The following is a 25,619-nucleotide window of genomic DNA, read 5'->3' on the forward strand; positions in this document are numbered from 1 at the left end:
CATCTACCAGGCGTCAAGGTGGCTTCCGCAGACGGGTCCCTAACACTAATTTACCACCTCTCTCGGACTTATCTAGGCCTACATTTTCATTTATGGTGACTATGAATATGAATGTGCTAGTCTAAATTTCTTGTAGGACCTTATTCTTTAAGTCTTATTTACCAACAGTTTTTGCGCCTGTTTTGGAAGCATTTGCGGCTGTTGCACCTATTTTGAGTTTTAAGACAAATTCAGATGTTTTCAAGCTTTTGCACCTAATTTCTGTCCTATTTATGTAGGTGCGCCTTGTTTCGTGCCAGATTTTGTAAAAAAAAACAGTCTAATTTCTAGTCCACCCCAGGGCTGGCGTACTTTTTGAGTGGTGAGTTGCGCCACATTTTGCCACTTTCATGGAGATGTGCACCAACATTCAGCTCACTTGCGCCACATTTTCATACGCATCCTATTTAGACCAGTTTAGTGAATTTGAATCTGTCTTACAAGATAACGACCACTAGAGGTCAGACTTAAACCAAAAATGACAAACCAGATTAATGAAAGGATAATAAATGAGGCGCAAATTGAAGACAGACTTTGCCAATACTGTATCTTATTTAGGTCTCTTTCACACGAACGGGTGCGCTCCGTGGCTGTATTGCGGACCGCATTTGCAGATCCGCAATACACGGGCCCCATTCCGAGGGCATTCCACATCACAGATGCGGACCCATTCATTTCCATTCCGCAAAAAGATAGAACATGTCCTTTGTATATTTTTGCAGAACGGGTGGATCGCGGACCCATTAAAGTGAATGCTGCGATCCGCTGTGGCTGCCCTACGGACGGTGTTCGTGCATTACGGCCCACAATTTGCCGGCCGCAGCACAGCCACGGGGCGCACACATTCGTGTGCAAGAGGCGTTACTCCAATAAAAAGGTGAGCTTAGTAAATGTGTCCCTTAGACCTATCCCCTAAACGCTACATGCACACAACTGTTGTGTGTGTTGCGGTCCACAAATTGCGGATCCGCAAAACACGGATGGCGTCCGTGTGTGTTCCGCAATTAGTGGAACAGCACGGACAGCCATTAATATAACCGCAAAACGGACAAGAATAGGACAGGTTATATTTTCTTTGCGGACCATGGAACGGAGCAACGGATGCGGACAGCACACTGAGACAACCAGAGAATTTTCCGCGGTGTATGAAGGCACCCTAAGGCCTCTTGCACACGACTGTATTGCTCTTTTAGTATTTTGCGTTCTGCAAAAAACGGATCTGCAAAAAATAGGGATGACGTCTGTGTGCATTCTGTTTTTTGCGGAAAGGAACAGCCGGCCCCTGATAGAACAGTCCTATCCTTGTTTGTTATGCGGACAATAATAGGACATGTTCTATCTTTGAACGGACCGTATACGGAACGCAAAAAAAGTAACGTAAACAGAAAAAAAAACGTTCTTGCGCAAGAGGCCTAACAGGACAGATTAGCCATTCAGGTGACTATAATCTATTGCTTCCTGTGTGGTAGTAACCAGGGGCGCACCACCAATGAGGCCAGGTGAGGCAGCACCAGGTAGGGGCGGCCGAAGGGCCCTGGGCTGAAGGGAAGGGGCTAGGTCAAGAAATTGGCATTGGGGAGGGATGCTGTTTCAGGCAGCAGGAAGGCTAGGTGCACCCCTGGTAGTAACTAAAGGCAAGACAGGTGACTATGATCTATTGCTCGCTGTTGTCAGCCATTTAGGCTGGAGACAGACGGATTGCACTAGTGATGAATGCAATCTGTTGCTCCCTGTTATCAGCCATTTTAGGGCTCATGCAGGCGAATATGTATTTTGCTGTGCGCAAAATATGGATCCGCAAAAAATACAGATGACGTCCGTGTGACATCCGTATTGCATTTTTTTGTTTGTTTGTTTTTTTAGCAGATCTACTGTAACGATGCCTATCCTTGTCCGCAAAACAGAAAATAATAGGACATGTTGTATCTTTTTTGCGGAATGGCCATGTGGACATACAGAAAATGGAATGCACGCGGAGTTATTTCCGTTTTTCTGCGGACCCACTGAAGTGAATGGTTCCCCATACAGGCTGCAAAAAACTGAAACAGACATGGGAAAAAAATACGTTTGTGTGCATGAACCCTTAGGCTAAGGCCGAGTTCACACGAACGTGTGTGACCCGTGCTCGTGCTGCGGCCTGCAAGTAGCGGGCCGCAATGCACGATTTCCGGCCGTAGGTCAGTCGCATCGGATCGCGGACCCATTCAATGGGTCCGCGATCCGCCCGTTCCGCTAAAAGATAGGACATGTTCTATCTTTTTGCGGAACGGAGGTACGGGACGTAACCCCATGGAAGCACTCCATAGTGCTTCCGAGGGGTCCTATCCCGTGCGGCCGTTCCGCGATTCCGGATTTGCGGACCCATTGAAGTGAATGGGTCCGCATCCATGATGCGGAATGCACACGGAACTGTGGCTGTGTATTGCGGCCCGCAATACGGCCACAGATCACACACGTTCGTGTGAACTAAGCCTAAGGCGAGGCCACTGCAGAAGACATACCTGGCGAAATCCAGGAGGTGCTGGGAGCTGGACCGACTGCCCTCGGGGAGCGTTCTGAATGGGGCCGTCTCTAATGAGACAATCTCTTTAAAAAGACAGATTTGCCATTCAAAGCTCTGGGACTGATCAGTACATTTTCCTGGTCGTTATACTCGTTGTTACCCAGCTTTCCCAGAAACAGATGTCATAAAAAAAATAATTTAGTATTAGAATTATTTGTGCTGTCCTTCATTTTGGGGTCTTCGGGGTTAACCGTGGCGATGGGGCGTCATTTATTAAAGACTGCAGCGGGCGGCTTACGTGATTTATTCCCACCCTTTAGTTATTCGCTTCCATCTCCTCCTGGTCTCCCATCGCAGTCGCTCCATTTAATTGCCACCTGATTTATTGATCGCCTATCGTGGGCGGGGGGGGGGGGGGGAGGATTCTGATATCAATCACAGGCGCAGCTGCCGACCATCGTTTGTCACTCTGCCGATGTTGAAAGACTTGAAAATGGGCGAATTGAGGCCATTTCTCCTCCGCCGCAGAAGGAAAAGTCAAGTGAAAATGGAAGTTCTGGGCGGAGGGGTAAACCCGGCGATTTATGGTTCCGTCTGTATTGTCAGGGCAGCTGCAAGAGATTCCACCGCCGCTTTATCCGTACAGGCCGCGGTGTGCGCTCAGTGTAGGGTGCATAGGACTCTATTCATGTCATTATATTAGGGGCTAAGGTCAAAGGTTATGCAGGGTAAAATAAGACTCACGAGGAAGGAGCTGGCGCCCCGTGGCATGCTGAGCTATGAGGCCTGGCATCGGGGGGCTGGCGTGGAACCTTACACCAGTGATGGCCAGTTCGCCGTGTTCACCCGCGAACACATGTGATCTGCCATCTTAACTGACAAGTCCGGCGAGGCACAGGTAAGTCCTTACCTGTGCCTGTGCCTCGTGCCGCTCTGAAATGAAATGCGGTCACTGGGAGCAGGCAGTTCGCAGAACAGCCGCCGGGGGAGTTCTTCGGGCTGTTCTCCGAACTGCCTGCACCCGGAGATCGCATTTCATTTCAGACCGGCTCGCGCACAGGCACAGGTAAGGACTTGCCTGTGCATCGCCGGACTTGTCAGTTAAGATGGCAGCCCGCATGTGTTCGCGGGCGAACATGGCGAACTGGCCATCACTGCCTTACACCACCTTTGACCAACAGCAAGTAAAGATTTCAATGGACGGACTCCAGACTGATACATTTTACCTGCACTGTTACATTGTAACAAACTAAGGGCTCATGCACACGACCGTTTTTGTGGTCCGCATCCGAGCCGCATTTTTTTTTTGCGGCTTGGGTGCGGACCCATTCATTTCGTTTTGCGCCAAGAATAGGCATTTCTACAATGGGCCGCCTGTTCCGTTCCGCAAATTGTGGAAGGCACGCGGGCAGCTTCCGTTTTTTGCGGATCCAAGGTTTGCGGACCGCAAAAAACGGCACGGTCGTGTGCATGAGGCCTAAGGGAGGGCTCACATCGCAGTTATTTTTCCATTGTGATCCGTCAGAAGATCTGTAAAATAAAGTAATAAAACGGATCCTGTGCATCAGTTGGCGTCCGTTTATGCCATTTCCGTCTGCGATCAGTTTTTTTAGACAAAAAAGTCCTGTCTGCAGAGCTTTTATTCCATCTAAAATAATGGATCTCAGATGGAAATGGCTCAGATGCCAAATGTGCATAACTGATGCACAGGATCCGTTTTTTTACTTTATTTGACAGTTCTTCTGACGGATCACAATGGGAAAATAACTGTGATGCAAACTCTGCCTAAGGGCTCATGCACACGAACGTATTTTGCGTTCCGTATACAGGCCGTATTTTGGTTCCGTATATGAAACCATTTATTTCAATGGGTCCACAAAAGATACGGACAGCAATCTGTGTGCTGTCCGCATCCGTTGCTCCGTTCCGTAGCCCCGCAAAAATTATGAGGCATGTCCTATTCTTGTCCATTTTGCGGACAAGAATAGGCATTTCTATAACGGGCCTCCTGTTCCGTTCCGCAAATTGCGGAAGGCACACGAGCAGCATCTGTTTTTTGCAGGTCCGCAATTTGCGGACCGCAAAAAATGGCGCGGTCATGTGCATGAGCCCTAAGGGTTTGTTTACTCGAATGTAAGAGCTCCAGGCTGCATACGGCGGTTCCGCAATACACGGGTCACCAGTCACTTGAATGGGTCCGCAAATCCGGAGATGCGGTGCAGAACGGAGCGAAAGCACGGAACGGAAGCACAATGGCGTGCTTCTTTGGTGCTCCGTTCAGTGCTTCCATTCCACAAAAAGATAGAACTTGTTCTATCTTTTTATGGAATGGACAGATTGCGGACCCCATTCAAGTGAATGGGTCTTGCGATCCGCATGTGGCTGCCCCACGGTCAGTGCCCGTGCATTGCAGAACGCAATTTGCGGTCCACAGCACGGCCACGGAGCCCTTACGTTGGTGTGAACAAGCCCTAAAGCCTCATTCACACGTCATTTATTTCATGCACACGGCCGCTGTTTTGGTCCACATCCGAGCCGCCGTTTTGGCGGCTCGGATGCGGACCCATTCCCTTCAATGGATCCGCAAAAGATGCGGACAGCACTCCGTGCGCTGTCCGCATCCGTTGCTCCGTTCCGTGGCCCCCGCTAAAAAAATATAACCTGTCCTATTCTTGTCCAGGCTTTGCGGACAAGAATAGGCATTTATATTTAAAGCTGTCCGAGCCATTCCGCAAATTGTGGAACGCGCACGGACGCCATCCGTGTTTTGCGGATCTGCGATTTGTGGACCGCAAAACACATCACGGTCGTGTGCATGAGGCCTAAGGCCTCATTCACACGTCCGTGTCAGTGCTCCAATCCATGAGAAAGTGTTCAGTGATGCATCCGTGAAGCTGTCCGTGTTGGGTCCATGTGTCCGTTTGTTGCTGTCCGTGTGTCCTCCGTGTCTCACTGACCCTGCACAGCTGAAAAATCATTTTCAAAGCATCTCTTCCTAATGATCCGTGAAACACAGATGCAATACGGATGGCATCCGTGGTGCATCCGTGGTTTTCATGGACCCATAGACTACAATGGGCGTGATAGATCTGTGAACACGGACAAAATCACTGACACACATCCGTGTTGCGTCCATTTTTCACTGAAGACTAATAGGAGATTCTTTGGAAAATAATTTTCAGCTGAGCAACGCCAGTGAATTACAGATGACATACGGATGGTAAAAACGGACACACGGACCAACCACGGATCTTTCACGGAAATCTTCATGAATGAAACACGTACGCTTTTTTTCACGGACGTGACGCTGACACGGAAATGTAAACGAGGCCTAAGGGCTCATGCATACGGACTTGTGCTGGCCGGGCCCTGGCCGTTTGCGCACCGGATCACGACCCATTCACTTGAATGGTTCCGCAATCCGGAAGAAGCTGTGCGGAATGAAGGCACGGAACCGTGCAGACAAGAATAGTCATTTTCTATATAGAGCTGGTCCTGTGCGTTCCACAAAATGCGGAACGCACACGACCGCTGTCCGTGCTTTGCAGATCGGCAATTTGCGGACAACAAAACATGACCTGCTCGTGTAAATGCACCACTACTGATACAATGTAACATACTATCCGGGCAGAAGAGCGATTCGTGCTGCTGATCTGAGCTCACGGGGGATGGTCTAGGCTGGATACAATTGTAGCAAACCTTCAGCTGGGAAAAGTTTGAGATCTGTACACATTTTCAGGGTCTATACAAAACTTATGGAATTTCCCACTTACTGGGGGTCATTTACTAAGGGACGTGCGTCTATTGTAGTTGTAAATATAGTCTTGAGTCCCTTTTTTAACCAGCTGTGCGACAATATTTAGTTGCATGGACGGATTTACGCCATATACCGCAGCTGCGTGTGATCGGGACATGTTGGGGCCAGGACTTCAGCTCCGACAAATTTACTAACAATGTTGGCAAAAAAACTTTTCCATTTCTGGCATAAAAATTTGCAGCTTTTTGCTTGTTTACACCACTTTTCTAAAAAAAAAAAGTGGGCGGGGCAGGAGTGGGAGGGGTGTGGTCTACAAATTCCGACCAGATACCTGGCAATATTATACCCAGAAGCTGCCATCGCTATCTGGCACATGGATCTCCTGGATGGGCCAGAATGATTCAGAGGTCTGGCCATCATTTTAACCCTTGCTGACATTTCAATTTTAGCAACTACTTGTATCCGTCCTGTAATAACACTTCTGGAACATCTGTTCTTATGTACCATTCCTCTATTATTCCTGCTAGACAGTGGCGTACATAGAGAAGGACCAAACCGGGCCCCCACACAGGACAGAAGGGCTTCTGCCTAAACCCTTTTCAATGACCCGTGGGTAGTGATGAGCGAACTTCTGTTTTAAGTTCGGCATCTAAAGTTCGGCTTCCGGTTAGCGGAGAATCCCGATATGGTTCCCGACTTCCGTTGTGGTCCGTGGTAGCGGAATCAATAATGGCCGATTATTGATTCCGCTACCACGGACCACAACGGAAGTCGGAATCCATATCGGGAACCATATCGGGATTCTCCGCTAACCGGAAGCCGAACTTTAGACGCCGAACTTAAAACAGAAGTTCGCTCATCACTACCCGTGGGCCATTTTTTCCACTGCCTCGTTTGCTAAAAGTTGTTTCTTTAGGGCAGGCACGCTGAACCTGAGGCCCTCCAGCTGCTGCAAAACTACAACTCCTAGCATGCCCGAACAGCCTACAGCAGGGCATTGTGGCAGTTGTAGTTTTACGACAGCTGGAGGGCCGCAGGTTGAGCATGCCTGCTTTAGAGGATAGAGTCCTGACCAAGTTTTCCCCCTCCATTAGAAGAGGGGATGATCCCAACTGTGCCCCCTCTTGCCCTGGGCCCCATAGCAGTCGCATGGTCTGCCGGTATGGTAGTTACGCCCCTGCTGCTAGAAGTTTATGAATGAATTGTCCGTAGTTTGCAATAAAGGTCCAGCTGGGTGTTACCAGTTGTATGGTCTGACATTGTCCAATCAGTGCTGCCAGTGTCAGACTGCAGGAACACCCCCCACCCAGCTGGTAACACCCATCTGGACCGCAGCTGGCAATTCATTCATGAACTTCTAGCAGGATTAATAAAGGAATAGAGTAATAAGGGTACTTTCACACTAGCGTTTTTCTTTTCCGGCGCTGAGTTCCGTCCTCGGGGCTCTATACCGGAAAAGAACTGATCAGTTTTATCCCCATGCATTCTGAATGGAGAGTAATCCGTTCAGTTTGCATCAGGATGTCTTCAGTTCAGTCATTTTGACTGATTAGGCAAAAGATAAAACCGCAGCATGCTACGGTTTTATCTCCGGCGAAAAAAACTGAAGACTTGCCTGAATGCCGGATCCGGCATTTTTTCCCATAGGAATGTATTAGTGCCTGAATGCCAGATCCGTCCTACCGGTCTGTGCATGCGCAGACTGAAAAAAAGGTGAAAAAAATAAATGCCGGATCCGTTTTGCCGGATGACACCGGAAAGACGGATCCGGCATTTCAATGCATTTTTTCGACTGATCAGGCATTTTTAAGACTGATCAGGATCCTGATCAGTCTTACTAATGCTATCAGTTGGCATACATTTTGCCTGATCCGACAGGCAGTTCCGGCGACACTGCCTGCCGCAAATGTGAAAGTACCCTAAGAATAGGTGTTTATGAATTGTTATTACATGGGGGGTGCAAGTAGCTACTAGAATAGAGGTGATAGGTCCCTTTAAAACGCAAATGAGCCTCTAGGAGTAACGGGGGCGCTGCCATTACTCTTAGAGGCTCTGCTCTCTCTGCAACTGCCGCAGGCTCTGAACTTTGACAGGGCCAGGCAGTGAAATCACCATCACGCCTGGTCCAATGAAAGTGTAGGGGGCGCAGCAGTTGCAGAGAGAGCAGAGCCTCTAGGTGTAAAGGCGACGCCCCCGTTGCTCCTAGAGGCTCATTTGCATATGATTAAACATCATTTATCTCAGCAATTCGGGCACATATGAACATGGGTCCAACACATCTGCCAAGTGCACATGTAACAGGTCAGCCAGTGTCATCGGGACAAAACTGCTGACAGATGCCCCCCAAAGTCTTATTTGTTCATTGTGCAATTATGCTCCTTTCAGTGATGTCATCAGTGCAGATCTGGTGATGTCACTAGTCTTGACCCTGGCTCTCCCCTGGTAGTTTTAGAACATTATTACTTTATGGATATAAGTTAGGGCTCATGCACACGAACGTGTGTGTCCCGTGTCCAGTGCTGTGGAGTGCAAATAGCGGTCCGCAATGTACGGGAACCATTCGTGTGCACGCAAACCCATTGACTTGAATGGGTCTGCGATCCTCAAGAGACTACCTCACCTCAAAAAAGTAGGAAATGTTCTATTTTTTGCGATGGGAAGGCGCAGACCGAAATCCCATGGAAGTGCTTAGTAGTGCTTCCACGGGCCTCTGCTCCGCACCAGCTCCGTATCTTGCAGATTGCGGAGCCATTCAAGTCAATGGGTTGCGGGTTGCCATACGGGCATGGGGCACACACATTCGCGTGCATGAGCCCTTACTAGAAGAAATGCAGAATCCCTTGTAACGAGCGCTGGCTACTAATTAACTACTTTGTCTCCCTGCGCGGCCGCGGGCGGTGTCTCCTGCCTTCCATGAGAGGGATAATGTAATTATGTATATATTAATAACGTAACCAGTGTGTCATGTATCCAGAGAGCAGCGCTTCTTCTCCGCGTCCTGACACTTCCCAGCCGCCTTTATTCACGCTAAATTACTCCTGCCTCTGCTTATTTTCACTGTCGCTAATTAGCGTGATCAGCGCGGCCGGCTGCTCCCACCCCTCCCCCATCACCGGAGCACGGGCTAAATAGTTTGGATGCAGCATCCGAGTCATAATGACTTCAATGACACCGAGATCTGTCCAAGTTCAATGTACCCCAAGTCATCAGAGAAACAGTAATGGCCCAGACGGAGGCACAGACCACAAATCTGCTGCCACGTGTAATGAGAAATCTTCACAGGAAACCAGGAAAGTCACTGACCACATCGAAGCACAGAGCAAGTGATACAATGTAACAGAATCCAGAGTCCTGACATTGTGTGCATTCCTCCACAGAAGGTCATGGGACACAAAAACAGGGAACTTTAATGTGCAGAAGTATTCATCCCCTGAAAGTCAATACATGTTTTGAAGGTGTCTCTATTAGCTCCTCTGTGGAGTGTACGGCTTATAGTGTCCTATAGACAGGTCCTTCCATATTCTCTGTGGAGTGTACGGCTTATAGTGTCCTATGGACAGATCCTTCCATCTCCTCTATGGAGTGTGCGGCTTATAGTGTCCTATGGACAGGTCCCTCCATCTCCTCTGTGGAGTGTACGGCTTATAGTGTCCTATGGGGAGGTCCTTCCATCTCCTCTGTGGAGTGTACTGCTTATAGCGTCCTATGGACAGGTCCTTCCATCTCCTCTGTGGACTGTATGGCTTATAGTGTCCTATAGACAGGTCCTTCCATCTCCTCTGTGGAGTGTACTGCTTATAGCGTCCTATGGACAGGTCCTTCCATCTCCTCTGTGGACTGTATGGCTTATAGTGTCCTATAGACAGGTCCTTCCATCTCCTCTGTGGAGTGTACTGCTTATAGCGTCCTATGGACAGGTCCTTCCATCTCCTCTGTGGACTGTACGGCTTATAGCGTCCTATGGACAGGTCCTTCCATCTCCTCTGTGGAGTGTACGACTTATAGCGTCCTATGGACAGGTCCTTCCATCTCCTCTGTGGACTGTACAGCTTATAGTGTCCTATGGACAGGTCCTTCCATCTCCTCTGTGGAGGGTACGGCTTATAGCGTCCTATGGACAGGTCCTTCCATCTCCTCTGTGGAGTGTACGGCTTATAGTGTCCTATGGACAGGTCCTTCCATCTCCTCTGTGGAGGGTACGGCTTATAGCGTCCTATGGACAGGTCCTTCCATCTCCTCTGTGGAGTGGACGGCTTATAGTGTCCTATGGACAGGTCCTTCCATCTCCTCTGTGGAGTGTACGGCTTATAGTGTTCTATGGACAGGTCCTTCCATCTCCTCTGTGGAGTGTACGGCTTATAGAGGTCCTATGGACAGATCCTTCCATCTCCTCTGTGGAGTGTACGGCTTATAGCGTCCTATGGACAGGTCCTTCCATCTCCTCTGTGGAGTGTACGGCTTATAGCGTCCTATGGACAGATCCTTCCATCTTCTCTATGGAGTGTACGGCTTATAGCGTCCTATGGACAGATCCTTCCATCTCCTCTATGGACTGTACGGCTTATAGTGTCCTATGGACAGGTCCTTCCATCTCCTCTGTGGAGTGTACGGCTTATAGCGTCCTATGGACAGATCCTTCCATCTCCTCTATGGACTGTACGGCTTATAGTGTCCTATGGACAGATCCTTCCATCTCCTCTGTGGAGTGTGCGGCTTATAGTGTCCTATAGACAGGTCCTTCCATCTCCTCTGTGGAGTGTACGGCTTATAGCGTCCTATGGACAGATCCTTCCATCTCCTCTATGGAGTGTGCGGCTTATAGTGTCCTATAGACAGGTCCTTCCATCTCCTCTGTGGAGTGTACGGCTTATAGTGTCCTATAGACAGGTCCTTCCATCTCCTCTGTGGAGTGTACAGCTTATAGCGTCCTATGGACAGGTCCTTCCATCTCCTCTGTGGAGTGTACAGCTTATAGCGTCCTATGGACAGATCCTTCCATCTTCTCTATGGAGTGTGCGGCTTATAGTGTCCTATAGACAGGTCCTTCCATCTCCTCTGTGGAGTGTACGGCTTATAGTGTCCTATGGACAGGTCCTTCCATCTCCTCTGTGGAGTGTACGGCTTATAGTGTCCTATAGACAGGTCCTTCCATCTCCTCTGTGGAGTGTATGGCTTATAGTGTCCTATGGGGAGGTCCTTCCATCTCCTCTGTGGAGTGTACAGCTTATAGCGTCCTATGGACAGGTCCCTCCATCTCCTCTGTGGACTGTATGGCTTATAGTGTCCTATGGACATATCCTTCCATCTTCTCTGTGGAGTGTACGGCTTATAGTGTCCTATAGACAGGTCCTTCCATCTCCTCTGTGGAGTGTACTGCTTATAGCGTCCTATGGACAGGTCCTTCCATCTCCTCTGTGGACTGTATGGCTTATAGTGTCCTATGGACAGGTCCTTCCATCTCCTCTGTGGAGTGTACTGCTTATAGCGTCCTATGGACAGGTCCTTCCATCTCCTCTGTGGAGTGTACGGCTTATAGTGTCCTATGGACAGGTCCTTCCATCTCCTCTGTGGAGTGTACGGCTTATAGTGTCCTATGGACAGATCCTTCCATCTCCTCTGTGGAGTGCACGGCTTATAGTGTCCTATGGACAGGTCCTTCCATCTCCTCTGTGGAGTGTACGGCTTATAGTGTCCTATGGACAGATCCTTCCATCTCCTCTGTGCAGTGTACGGCTTATAGTGTCCTATGGACAGGTCCTTCTATCTCCTCTGTGGCGGGTACGGCTTATAGTGTCCTATGGACAGGTCCTTCCATCTCCTCTGTGGAGTGTACGGCTTATAGCGTCCTATGGACAGGTCCTTCCATCTCCTCCTTAGATCTCTGGAGCTCCTTCAGTGTTATCTCTTGTGATTAATGCTCCCCCTTGCCTGGTCTGTAAATTTTGGTCGGCGACCGTCCCTTGTCAGGTTTGGAGTTGCTTGCGTAGTAGTGCGGCAGACTCAGGGGCCTTTCAGAACAGGTGTAGTTATTTTCACATCATGTGACAGGTCATGTGACACTTCGCACGGGTCCTTATTCACTGAATTATGTGACTTCAGAACTCAAGTTCATTGGTTGAACCACACCTCATTTAGGGGTTTCATAGCACAGGGGGTGAATACATTTGCACTCACAATGTTTCTATTTTCATTTATTCATTTTTTCCACTGTAACAATTTTGCTTATTGTGTCTATTACAGAAAATCTGAATTAAAATCCTGGTTGTGATGCAACAAAACAGGAGGGGTGAATACTTTTGCAAGGCACTGTATGATCTGGTACAAGGGGAAAGTATTGAGTGATTATTTCTGTGGTTTCTGGGAAACTTATCTACTGCTGAGCCCTATTGAAGCATGGTGCAGTAGATTCCAGTGCGCTGGCGCCATCTGTTGGTATTTTGGGAGCGCAGCAGGGTAACATGTATTGCTTTGTAAATCTCAGACACCAATGACAGATTCTGCAGATTATTACACCGCTCTAGAGATCTGCAGAACATTGCTCTGCCTCCTCTACCCCTTGACGGATACAAAATATATTCAGCAGATCTTTACACAACTGACCTCTGAAAAGATCTGCAGAACATTGCTATGCCCCTCTAATCCCTGGCAGATACATGGTGATACATTCTGCAGATGATTACACCTCTCAGGATATCTGCAGAACATTGCCGTGTCTTCTCTACCTCCTGACATACATAAAATAGATTCTGCAGGTTATTCCATCTCTCTAGAGATCTGCAGAACATTGCTCTGCCCCCTCTTCCTCCTACCATATACATAATGATATATTCTGCAGATTATGACACCACTGACCTCTAAGGATCTGCAGAATATTGCAAATGTTTACATCAAGGTCCACTCTAAAGATCTGCAGAACATTGCTCTGCCCCCTCTACCTTTCTGACAGATACATAGTGGAATATTCAGCAGATTATCACACCACTGGCCTCTCCAGAGATCTGCAGAATATTGTTCTGTCCTCTCTAGCTCCTGACAGATATGTAATGATGTATTCTGCAGATTATTTCACCACTGACCTCTCTAAGGATCTACAGATTATTTCATCACTGTCCCCTCTAGAGACCTGCAGACCATTGCTCTACCTAATTTCTGACAGATACACAGTGAGGCCTTGTTTCCATGTCCGTGAAAACATCAGTCCATGTTTCAACCGTTAAGCATCCGTGTTTGGTCCGTGTGTCCGTTTTTTGCCCTCTTTGTGTCATCCATATTCCATGGACTGAAAGTATAAGGCCCTTTTCACACGGGCGAGAATTCCATGCGGGTGCAATGCGTGAGGTGAACGCATTGCAACCGCACTGAATCCCGACCCATTCACTCCAATGGGGCTGTACAGATGAGCAGTGATTTTGACGCATCACTGGTTGCGTGAAAATCGCAGCATGCTCTATATTGTGCGTTTTTCCTGCAGCGCAGGCCCCATAGAAGTGAATGGGGTTGCGTGAAAATCGTAAGCATCCGCAAGCAAGTGCGGATGCGGTGCGATTTTCACGCACGGTTGCTAGGAGACGATTAGGATGGGGACCCGATATTTATTATTTTCCCTTATAACATGGATATAAGGGAAAATAATAGCATTCTGACTACAGAATGCTTCGTACAATAGCGCTGGAGGGGTTAAAAAATAAATAAAAAATAATTAAACTCACCTCATCCACTGGTTCGCGCAGCCCGGCTTGTCTTCTTTCTTCTTCTTTGAGGACCTGGGAGAAAAGGACCTTTGGTGACGTCACTGCGCTCATCACATGGTCCATAACCATTGTGATGGACCAGGTGATGGACCATGTGATGAGCACAGTGACGTCACCAAAGGTCCTTTTCTCCCAGGTCCTCAAAGAAGAAGAAAGAAGACAAGCCGGGCTGCACGAACCAGTGGATGAGGGGAGTTAATTTTTTTTAATTTTTTAACCCCTCCATCCCTAATTTACTTAGCATTCTGTATTAAGACCATGTTATAAAGGAAAATAATAAAATCTACAGAATACCTAACCCAAACCATGAACTTCTGTGAAGAAGTCCGGGTACCAAACATGCCGATTTTTCTTACGCGCGTGCAAAACGCATTGAAACGCTTTGCACTTGTGCGGAAAAATTGCGCATTTTCCTGCAACACACCCGCATCTTTACCCTCAACGCCCGTGTGAAACCAGCCTAATTTCCAGAGAATCTCCTATTAGGCCCCTTTCACATGAGCGACTTTTCCGCGCAGGTGCAATACGCATCAGTTCTGACCCATAGACTCCATGCACACGGCCGCTGTGTGGGGCCTCAATCTGGAAGGTCCGTTGTGTAACGCAGGCATGGAGCCCCATGGAAGCACTATGGAGAGGTTCCGTGGGGTTTCTGTCCGTTCCTCCGCACTGCAAAAAAGTAGTGCATGCACTACTTTTTTGCGATGTGGATGGACCACGGACCCATTCAAGTTGAATGGGTCTGGATCCGTCTGCGGAATCCGCACAGATGGTGCCCGTGCATTGAACGGCCGTGTGCATGAGCCCTAAAGCAATGCATGTCTTACAGTCAGTAAAAAAAGAGCCTGAGATATTCTGCAGATTATCACACTACTGGCCTCTCCAGAGACCTGCAGAACATTGCTCTGTTTCCTCTACCACTAGACTATTACAGATTCTGGGTGATTCTGGGCTATAACGTCACATTGCTGTGATCTTTAGATTGTAAGCTCTTGCGCACCGTCTGCTCCTGGTCTGGTACAGATTTTGTTATCTTCGGCAGTGATCCACAGATGATTGTAGTGTGACTGCTGATGGCCGGAGCTTTGTGTGCAGGGTCCCAGCATGTGAGCGGTTAAAGCGGCAGCAGCGTTATTGTGCAGCCAGCCAGCTATAGAATGACAATCAGCGCGCAGCCTTGAATTGTTAGCTTCCCTCTATGTGGCTGACACTGTCTATTCAGGGCGCTGATTCTGCCATCTGGGTGAATGGTGGTGCTCGTCTCTGAAATACCGATCTCCTGCACTCCCATCTCCCGGCTCCTAACAACTTCCCAGGACCAGACGAGATCGCCCCAGTGTGAATGGCGCCTTCTTAACCAGTTATCTGCTGGACCAGGAAAGGCTGCCCTTATAATATAAACTCTAGCTGGTGTATCTCAGCCTATCGTGTGTGATACTGTCTGCTGAGCTGCTGTATCTAATCCTATCCTGTGTGATACTGTCTGCTGAGCTGCGGTATCTAATCCTATCATGTGTGATACTGTCTGCTGAGCTGTGTATCTAATCCTATCATGTGTGATACTGTCTGCTGAGCTGCTGTATCTAATCCTTTCCTGTGTGATACTGTCTGCTGAGCTGTGTATCTAATCCTATCATGTGTGATACTGTCTGCTGAGCTGCTGTATCTAATCCTATGATGTGTGATACTGTCTGCTGAGCTGCTGTATCTAGGCCTATCATATGTGATACCGTCTGCTGAGCTGTGTATCTAATCCTATCATGTGTGATACTGTCTGCTGAGCTGCTGTATCTAATCCTATCCTGTGTGATACTGTCTGCTGAGCTGCTGTATCTAATCCTATCCTGTGTGATACTGTCTGCTGAGCTGTGCATCTAATCCTATAATGTGTGATACTGCCTGCTGAGCTGTGTATCTAATCCTATCCTGTGTGATACTGTCTGCTGAGCTGCTGTATCTAATCCTATCCTGTGTGATACTGTCTGCTGAGCTGTGTATCTAATCCTATCCTGTGTGATACTGCCTGCTGAGCTGCTGTATCTAAGCCTATCATGTGTGATACTGTCTGCTGAGCTGTGTATCTAATCCTATCCTGTGTGATACTGTCTGCTGAGCTGCTGTATCTAATCCTATCCTGTGTGATACTGTCTGCTGAGCTGTGTATCTAATCCTATCATGTGATACTGTCTGCTGAGCTGTGTATCTAATCCTATCCTGTGTGATACTGTCTGCTGAGCTGCTGTATCTAATCCTATCCTGTGTGATACTGTCTGCTGAGCTGTGTATCTAATCCTATCCTGTGTGATACTGTCTGCTGAGCTGTGTATCTAATCCTATCCTGTGTGATACTGTCTGCTGAGCTGTGTATCTAATCCTATCCTGTGTGATACTGTCTGCTGAGCTGTGTATCTAATCCTATCATGTGTGATACTGTCTACTGAGCTGTGTATCTAATCCTATCCTGTGTGATACTGTCTGCGGAATTTCTGGCAGACGTTGGACAGACTCTACTGACATATAATGATTCTCCTGTATCTAATCCTATCATATGAGTACTACATTCCCCATCATGTAATGCTACAGAATTTTCTTCTATTTTCTCATATTACTACACAGTTGGTTTTGCTCAGAATTTCCTGGAGGACGTTGTACGGAGATTTTCCTGGATGTCTGCTGGACAAGAGCATGATGTGTGATCCCAGGGAAACCACTCCGGCGCTGTCATCACAATGCCCCAGGGGTTCATGGGGAGGGGGGGGACGGCGGCTTTTGTTAATTGTCCCATTCACATTTCCATTAGAAGGAACATGGTTTGAGTGAAGAGGAACAATAAGAATTCACTGCTTCTCAGAAGACACTTGTTCCAGCCCTGACCCTGCAAGATCATGCACACAGCAATATCTCCATGAGGCACTGTACATGACAGCTGTGTAGATTCAGAATAGATAGGAGATAGATATGAGATAGATAGATAGATAATAGATAAATATGAGATGATAGATAGATAGATAGATAGAGAGATAGATATGAGATAGATAGATATGAGATAATAGATAAATAGACTCTGGAAAAATCTTTCATTCTAATCAAACTCCAAAGACGATTTGTTTAATTTTTCATTATGTATATATAGTTTTTTTTTTCTTTTCTAAGCATTATCTTATTATTTTCCATCAAATCTTAGAAGTAAAATTCTTTCATTTTCAAAAATCCACAACAAACTTTAATAAATTACTTTATTGCCTTTTCTTGTCTGATGACGGTGATCCAGCCTGGATATTCTCCCTTTGCCCCCAGTGATACATTGTATCTTCTTCCTTGCTCCCTGGCTCTTCCTATACATCTTCTATCTGATGGGAGGTGAGATGTATCCAGATCATTTCCAAAACATTTCTACGGCTATTTCCGTCCTCCCTCTAATGGACGGTCATGAATGGGATCTGTCCAGCCAGATCTCCGACGCCGTTTCCGTTTGCCTAAAAAAAAATCAAGAGGCCAAGTAGATATTTGTCATCGTGGTTACACTTCCCACCTACACGTTCCGTCCCCTCGTCCTCTTCTCCCCTCGTCTCTTCACACTTGGACATTGTCACTTCAATAACCCTCCCCCCCCCCCCTTCCAACTCCTCATCTGTCAACGCGTCGACCCCCTCGATATGTAAGTGCGGCTAGGCCGCTGGCATTTCCAGGGTTAAGTAGATTGTCCCGTCTTCAGTCAATGCCATCGTTGGCAGGGTGACAGCACTTGAGTGTGCAAACTTGTGGGTATTGTGTCGAGGCCTTTGGGGTGCTATGGAGACACGGTAATATGACAGAGGAAAATGTTTGCTGATGGTAATTCTATGGGCTTTGTCTAAGTCATTCTCCATCATGACGACTCGATTTAAGTCTCCACTGTTTGAGGACAAATGTAAGAGCGCTTTCCAGCTTAGGGCCTTTGTCCGGCCGGTTTGAATGGGTAATTCAGCTTTTGTGTGGCTCAATTGTGGGGGCAAACATAAAGACAAGATTCTTCAGCTCTTAAACCTCCTTTCCATGGCTATGCGCGCATCTCTTTAGGGATTTGTTTCATTCTTACCTTGCTGACATCACCCTTCATCCAAAAATAAAATAAAAAAAATCACAAAAACAAAAAAGGAGGCCGAGGAGAACTCTGGTCAGTGGAGGGTAGGCTTGGCTTCTCAGTAATTCTACTATTGTCCTGTGTCATTCAACTATGGTCGCCTCCAGCCTCCCAGACGGATTCACTTATTTAAAAAAAAAATTTGGGGAGGGGGGGTAGGAGGGAGGTAAGAGGGTGTCCAACTATCCCTTCTCACCCATCAGCCTTACACGTTGTATTGTGAGGAGGGGAGAGGACTAAGGAGGACACCAGGAGAACCAGCACAGAAATCATGGTATTTATTTGTGGCCCTTTTTGTGGCTGTCCCCATGGCGACAATTTGAGATGGGGAAAAATGTGGGAACGGGCAGACTAATGCCTAATTGAAGCGCTTTGTATTTGGACGGCGGAATTTGATTGGTCAACGAAGTCTCCCCTAACTACAAGGATTCATTCACTTTGCTCCCAAAGGTCTGGCTGGCATCATCCTCACAGCAGCGTACAGGTTTGTGGTGTAACGAGATTATCCCGCGCGGCTCTGATACAACGAACAGGAGGATTGGGGACATCCGTGTCTACAGTAAGTAGGTGCCAGGGGGGGGGGGGGACATGTGTCTGAGTGCGTGTGTCCCATGAATGGATCATTGAGAACAACTTTTAATTACTCTCTTTAATTGTCCCCATGGGAATGGGTTATTGTCCTCTGATGTCACCTATATGTACTGAGGATGTGGTGGAGGTTTTGTGCAACCTTTTGTATGTTCTCTAGTTGTAACATTGTAGCAGGTATAGATATTGTCAATTTGTGTTTCAAGATATATATTTTTTGCTCTTGTGGGAATCACTCTGCAGCTCCGGGCAGTGAGTTGATTATATGCTATTACCTGGTGATTGGGGGATTCAATTGCTCATTGGTATCGTTTTTATGGTTCTTGTTTGTAATTTATTTATTTGTATGAAGATGAAATAAAAAGTAGTAATAATGATGATCATCATCACTTTCATCATTAACACACCCACCCTAATCAACTTTAGTCTCACCACCGCCATCATCTACCTACTCCATCATCAGCAACACCTCCATCATTATCATCACAACGACTACCACACCCATCATTACTACCTACTGTACATTATTACCACCACCAACATCATCAACACTCCCACCTACATCATCCCCACCACCAGCTCCACCATAATTACCTCCATCATCATCACTTCTATATTATCAACACCTCGTTCCTTATCATCACCATCACTATCTACTGTACACCATTACCACCACCAACATAATCAACACCACTTCCATCATCCCCACCAACTCTGCCATCATTACCTCCATCACCACTTCCATATTATCAACACCCCCATCAACACAACCATCTCCATCATCATCACAACCTGAATTATCATCATCACTATCACCACCTCCATCATGACTACTTATTGTACGTAATTATCTCCAACATCATTAACACCACCACCTCCATCATTAACACGCCCACCTCCATCAACTTTAGCCTTACCACCACCATCATCTACCTCCTCCTTCATCAGCAACATTTCAACATTATCAACGCCTTCATCATTATGATCACCACCACAACCACTTCCATCATCACTACCTTACTGTACATCATTACCATCATCAACACCACCACCTCCATCATCATCACCACTTCCGTATTATCAACACCTCCATCATTCCCACGGCCACCACAACCACTTCCATCATCACAACTTCCATTATTACCACCATCATCATCATTATATCCTGAAGTTATCAACACCACCACCACCTCCATCATCATCACTAGTCTTGAGCAAATCGAGCTTTGGATCATCGATCTGAAGTTAATTCATTCAAAACCTTCAATTTTAATGCTGTCTCCATAAAGCATTAAAATGTATGTGCTCTGTGGAGCCAAACTTCCTTTCTCCCGAAGTCGCACAAGACTTCGGTGAATTACTTGGGTATTCATTTCTGCATCCTTGAAAACATATAAAATTAGGAATCCGAAGTCGGGTTTGGTACTGAGGTTCCAGACGTTTTTAAAAAAAATGCAGAAATGAATACCAAATGAATTCACTCAAGTCTCGCGCGACTTCAGGTGAAAAAAGTTTGGTTCCACAGAGTCCATACATTTTCTTGCTGTATGGAGACAGCATTAAAATCGAAGTTGTTGAATGAATCGACTTCGGATCGGTGATCCGAAGCTCGATTCGCTCAAGACTAATCATCACCACTGATATCTTAATTATTGCGACCACAGGCTTAATTATCATCAGCAACACCACATTTATCATTCCCATTACTTTCACCATCAACCAGATTATTATCATCTCCACCTACGACACCACCACCTTGTCTAAACTACCACCTCCATCATCGCCGCCACCACCACCATTATCATAATTATTTCCACCGCAGACTTCACTATCATCATCACCCCCACCTCCATTATTCCACCACCTTATCATCAACACCCCCCATTACCACCTCCATTACCATCATCTCCACCTATACCACCATCACCTCCATTATCCTAACTATTGCCACCACAGGCTTCAGTATTATCACGACCACCTACATTACCACCCCCACCACCTCCATTATTCCGCCACCATCATCACCACCACCAGTACCATCTTCACTTCCTCCATCATCGCCACCACGTTGATAATAACCACTGCTGACTCCATCCTCATCTTCTCCCCCATCTTGATCACCCTAAGGCCTCATGCACACGACCCTTCTTGTGTTCCGTTCCGCAAAATGGGGTTCCGTTGTTCGGTGAACCGTTTCCGGAAAGTAAAAAAAAATCTAAGACAGGTTTGCCATGCAAATGATAGGAAAAAAAAACGGACGCGGATGACAATCTTGTGTGCCTCCGTGTTTTAGCGGTCCCATTGACTTGAATGGGTCCGCGAACCGTTTTCCGCGAAAATAATAGGACAGGTTATATTTTTTTGACGGACTGGAACCACGGATCACGGATGACAAACGGTGCATTAGCCGAGTTTTCAACGGACCCATTGAAAGTCAATGGGTTCGCAGAAAATCTCGAAAAACGGCACAACGGACACGGAATAAAACAACGGTCGTGTGCATGAGGCCTAATAGTCAATATTATATACAAGATAAATTAAATGTATTTACTGCTTCATAATCTTGGTCCCACTTTTTACATATTTTTCTTTTCTAGTTCCTTGCTCCTGGAGCGCCATAATAAATTATTATACAATATTAATGGAAATTTGTCACTTGGTAAATCATGGCATCAGACAATGAAGTCAAGACGCTCCTGAATTTTGTCAACTTGGCATCATGTGACATCAAGGCAGCTCTGGACAAGTCTGCTCCATGCAGGAGATCCGTGGATCACCGGAAATATCTGCAGAAGCAGCTGAAGAGGTTTTCCCAGAAGTATTCCAGATTACCCAGATGCCACTCCTCCAGCAGAACCGTGGACCTGAGGAAGGGGCTGGTGGAGAGACTGGGCTCCACCAATCATAGCAAAGGACTGAATGACAAGGTGGTGGGTGCACTGGAGGCAGAGGAGGGCGTTATGGGGGACGTGAGCTCTCAAGAGAACAGTATGGATGCTGCAAGGCAGGATCAAGTGCCCATGCGGAAAAGACAGCTGCCAGCATCATTTTGGGAAGAACCCAGATCTTCCACTAACCTCCTGGACATGCCCTGCCCTTCCAGACTAGACATCATATACAAAGAGAGAACCGACACCTCCCTTCCCGTTTATGAAAGTAAAAAGGTAAAAAATGTACTAATCCCAGACAAATCCCCTGTACTCTGTACCCACCCCTCAGGAGATAAGGAGAAGGTGCCACCTATAACCTCCTTCACTGAACGGGTCAATGCCTGCAATTGCTGCCCTCTTCAGTACCATGGACAGCAGCTCTTGTACCAGCACAGCCATGGGGTCCACCTACACCCCAACCCATTTACCACCCTAGCAGTATGGAGTAAAAATACAACAGCGCCCACGGTGGAAATTCAGCACTTGTGTAAAGATTCAGGGCAGAGACTATATAGACATGTTGTTCTCAAGCCTATACCAACCAAGCCCGCTGTGCCACCTTCTATTTTTAATGTTTTTGGATATATTTGACTGAAATTTGGACCTGAGCGATATTTATTATGGATCCTTATAACATATGCCAAGAGATGAGCAGAAACGACCCTCCCAAAAAGTTCTAGGTCTTGAAGGACATAAAAGTTTCATCATGAAGGTTTCCATCAAGATATTTTTTTTTTTACCTAATTCTTAGAGAAACTTCCAAATGTTATAGGAACTGATGAAGGCGCCATTGTCTGAGTTCTTTGGGGTCGTGGATATTGCCATGCTAAGTTAAACTGGAGGAAGATGGTAAAATGGCCTTAATAGTTTGCAATTTTTTGGCCTCCAAGAAATAGTGGAATGAGTTGATACATACGGCTAATAATGTATTTGCTCCCTTTACCTGTAGGCAGATGGATGGATATGTGACTCTCCGTACTCCTTATGATGGAGGCAGAGGGTCAAATTGGGCTTAGTGTTTGCCCCCCTTAGAGCAGTCCTTGTAACCAGAGCAAAGTTTACTGTGATGTTTCTGCGATGCCCAATTTTTATTACATTTTATATAGTGAGCAGATCGATCCGTCATCCTCCCAACCTTACGTATGCAGTAAATCAATTGGACAACTTTTTTTTTATTTTTTTTATTTCAAAATAAAAACTATTTATACTGATTCCCTGATTTTATTGTGAGCGAAATAGTCAACTGGGTGGACAGGAAACTCTTTAGTCATGGGTACATTAGCCACAAAAAGGGAACATCAAAGCAGAGCTGAACCCGGACATATCACCTTCCTCACCCAGGCAGCCCCTCAAAGTGGAGCATCGGAGCATTTCATGATCTGTTCTTTTAGCAGATCCGGTGACGTACCGCTTCTTTGCTAGGCGGAGGCTTCCACCTAGCGGTGTTCCCAGTGACGTCACCGTCGCTAATGGGCAGGCTTTAGTGCTGTCCTAGCCTGTAAAATACACTAGGGCAACGTTTACGCCCGCTCATTAGCCCAAAACACTGCCTCCACCTAGCGGTGTAAATTTATAAACAAAAAAGGCCTTGCCCTGCGCTATACAACCCAGGGCAAGGAGGAGCAGAGGGCCTGCCTGGGCGGAGAAAGGGATATTCAGGTTCAGCTCTGAACCTGGACAACCCCTTTAAAAAACAAAATTAAAATTGTAAAGTTTTGTAAAAATGTTTTAAATATTTGGCTTTGATTTGCAACGTTTATCAAACCTGAATGTGTCACATTGTAAATTCTGTAATAAATGTAACATTCATTAACCCTTCCACTCCCGGAGGTTTCTTGTTTTTTTGCGTTTTCGTTTTCCGCCTTCCCAGAGCCATACATTTTTTTATTTGTCTGTTCACATAGCCATATGAGGGCTTGAATTCTGCGGGACAAGTTGTACTTTTCAATGCCACCATTTACTATTGCATAAGATGTAGTGGGAAGCGGGGAAAAAAATTCCAAATAGGGTAAAATTGCAAAAAAAAAGCAATTCCACCACAGTTTTACAGTTTTTTTTAATTTATGACGTTCAATGTACGATAAAACTGACTGGTTACTTTTATTCTACAGGTCAGTACGAATCCGGCGATACATTATATGTATAGTTTTTTTTTGCGTTTTGATAAAAAAAAATTAAAGTGGGGGAAAAAAACAGTTTTTTTTTGTCACCATATTTTGACCCCTATAACTTTTTTTACATTTTGTGTACGGAGCTGAATGGGGGCTCATTTTTTGTGGAGTGATCTGAACTTTTCATTGATACCATTCTGGGGTGTGTATGACTTTTTGATAACTTATTATTAAATTTTTTGTAGAAAATGAAGCGACCAAAAATGGCGAATCAGCCACTTGGACGCTTTTTTCTGTTTGCTGTATGGGGAATATATTTTTAGATTTTTAGACTATGGGCGTTTTCGCACATCGCGACACCCATGATGTGTATTTATATTTTTTTGTTCGTTTTTTTTTATTTTGGGAAAAGGGGGGTGATTATAATTTTAATGTTTTTTTTATAATTTTTTTTTACTTTTATTTTTTTTTACACTTTTTTTTTATAGTTCCCATAGGGAACTATAACATGCAATTATTAGATTGCTATTCTCGTAGACTCCAATGCACTAGCATTGGAGTCTATGATGATTTTACTACTTTCCTACGGAGCCCTATTACAGGCAAGGGCTCCATAGGAAATACTATGCAGCAGCCTCCTGTCATTCACAAAGACAGGGGCTGCTGCACACAAGCTCCGACTCCTCCGATCGCCGTATGGAGGAGCCGGAGCACCACCGGAAGCGCGAGCTTTCGGTTTTCAGCACGCTCAGATGCTGTGGTCAGGATTAACCACGGCATCTAAGGGGTTAAATGTTCGCGATTGGTATAACTGCCAGTTGCGGACATGAGTCCCGGGTGTCTGCTATAAGAAGCAGGCGGCCACGGCGCCCGATGCGCACGCGATCGGGCGCCATGTTTAAAGACCACACCAATGACGTACATGTACGTCATCGGGCGTGAAGGGGTAATGTTAGGTTTAATTACTCCGAGGACCAAAAAATACTATTTTTCTTTATATTTTTCTGTTTAGCCTATACGAATGGATGGGTATTGTGGGATAATGATGATTTAAGACAAGTCCTTAAAATAATAAAATCCCCAGTAAATAAAAATCCACATTGTCTATTTCCGGGAAAAATGTGTGACGGTCAATATCCTACAGAGGAAGTCCCCCAACTTTTTATACTCTTTTTGCTTTGTACTATGTTGGAGGAATAACGTCTGCCCAAATTAATGGGGGACTCATCCCCGAACTCCTCATCTTGACTCCTGGATTGAAGGTCCTCCTCTGTGATACTTCATACAGTCTGCTGACCGCCCTTTACGTTGCAGTGTCCCCCATCACAATAGACAGCAAATAAAGGGGGGTTGCTGCGGCCATGAGACCATTTACATTCATTCAATCTGCAAACCATTGTGTAATGATGTAGAGATGAATTTTCATGGATATCACTTGTCCTAGGTTTTCCTGCCGTGAGTTGTGACATCTGGAAAATGCATCGATCTATATGCAGATGTATCAGGGCTAAATTCAAATTGGGACTTGTCTACTCCTTATGTGTATCATGTTCAGTAAGTGCAGGGATCAGCAACCCCCAGAATTCTCCTTTCACTTCTATGGGAATTACAAGAATAGCAGAGCGAGTGTTCCTGCTGGGTGTTGTAGTTTCACAGCAGCTGCAGTGCTGTAGGTTGCTGACCCTGCCCTGGCTTAGTAAGTTAAAGGGGTCATCGTCTCACTTCAGCAAATGGCATTTATCATGTAGAGAAAGTTAATACAAGGCACTTACTAATGTGTTGTGATTGTCCATGTTGCCTCCTGAAGGTTTGGTTCA

The 25,619-nt window shown here is 46.3% G+C and overlaps 1 protein-coding gene across 3 annotated transcripts in view; it reads left to right on the forward strand.

Moving 5' to 3' along the window:
* Positions 1-23,050, forward strand: part of FAM181A (family with sequence similarity 181 member A) — a 72,077-nt gene extending 49,027 nt beyond the window's left edge. For 2 of the 3 annotated variants that reach the window (XM_044271197.1, XM_044271196.1), the window contains exon 2: positions 21,359-23,050. In XM_044271197.1, the coding sequence (XP_044127132.1) occupies positions 21,428-22,282 (855 nt within the window). In that variant the 5' untranslated portion in view covers positions 21,359-21,427 and the 3' untranslated portion in view covers positions 22,283-23,050. Of the gene's footprint in view, positions 1-18,270; positions 18,733-21,358 lie in introns of those variants that run through there. The other variant, XM_044271195.1, reaches the window with a different exon arrangement.
* The last annotated feature ends 2,569 nt before the right edge of the window (positions 23,051-25,619 follow it).

Source organism: Bufo gargarizans, chromosome 11, assembly GCF_014858855.1.
Source record: "Bufo gargarizans isolate SCDJY-AF-19 chromosome 11, ASM1485885v1, whole genome shotgun sequence".
In the NCBI taxonomy this organism is placed as follows: domain Eukaryota; kingdom Metazoa; phylum Chordata; class Amphibia; order Anura; family Bufonidae; genus Bufo; species Bufo gargarizans.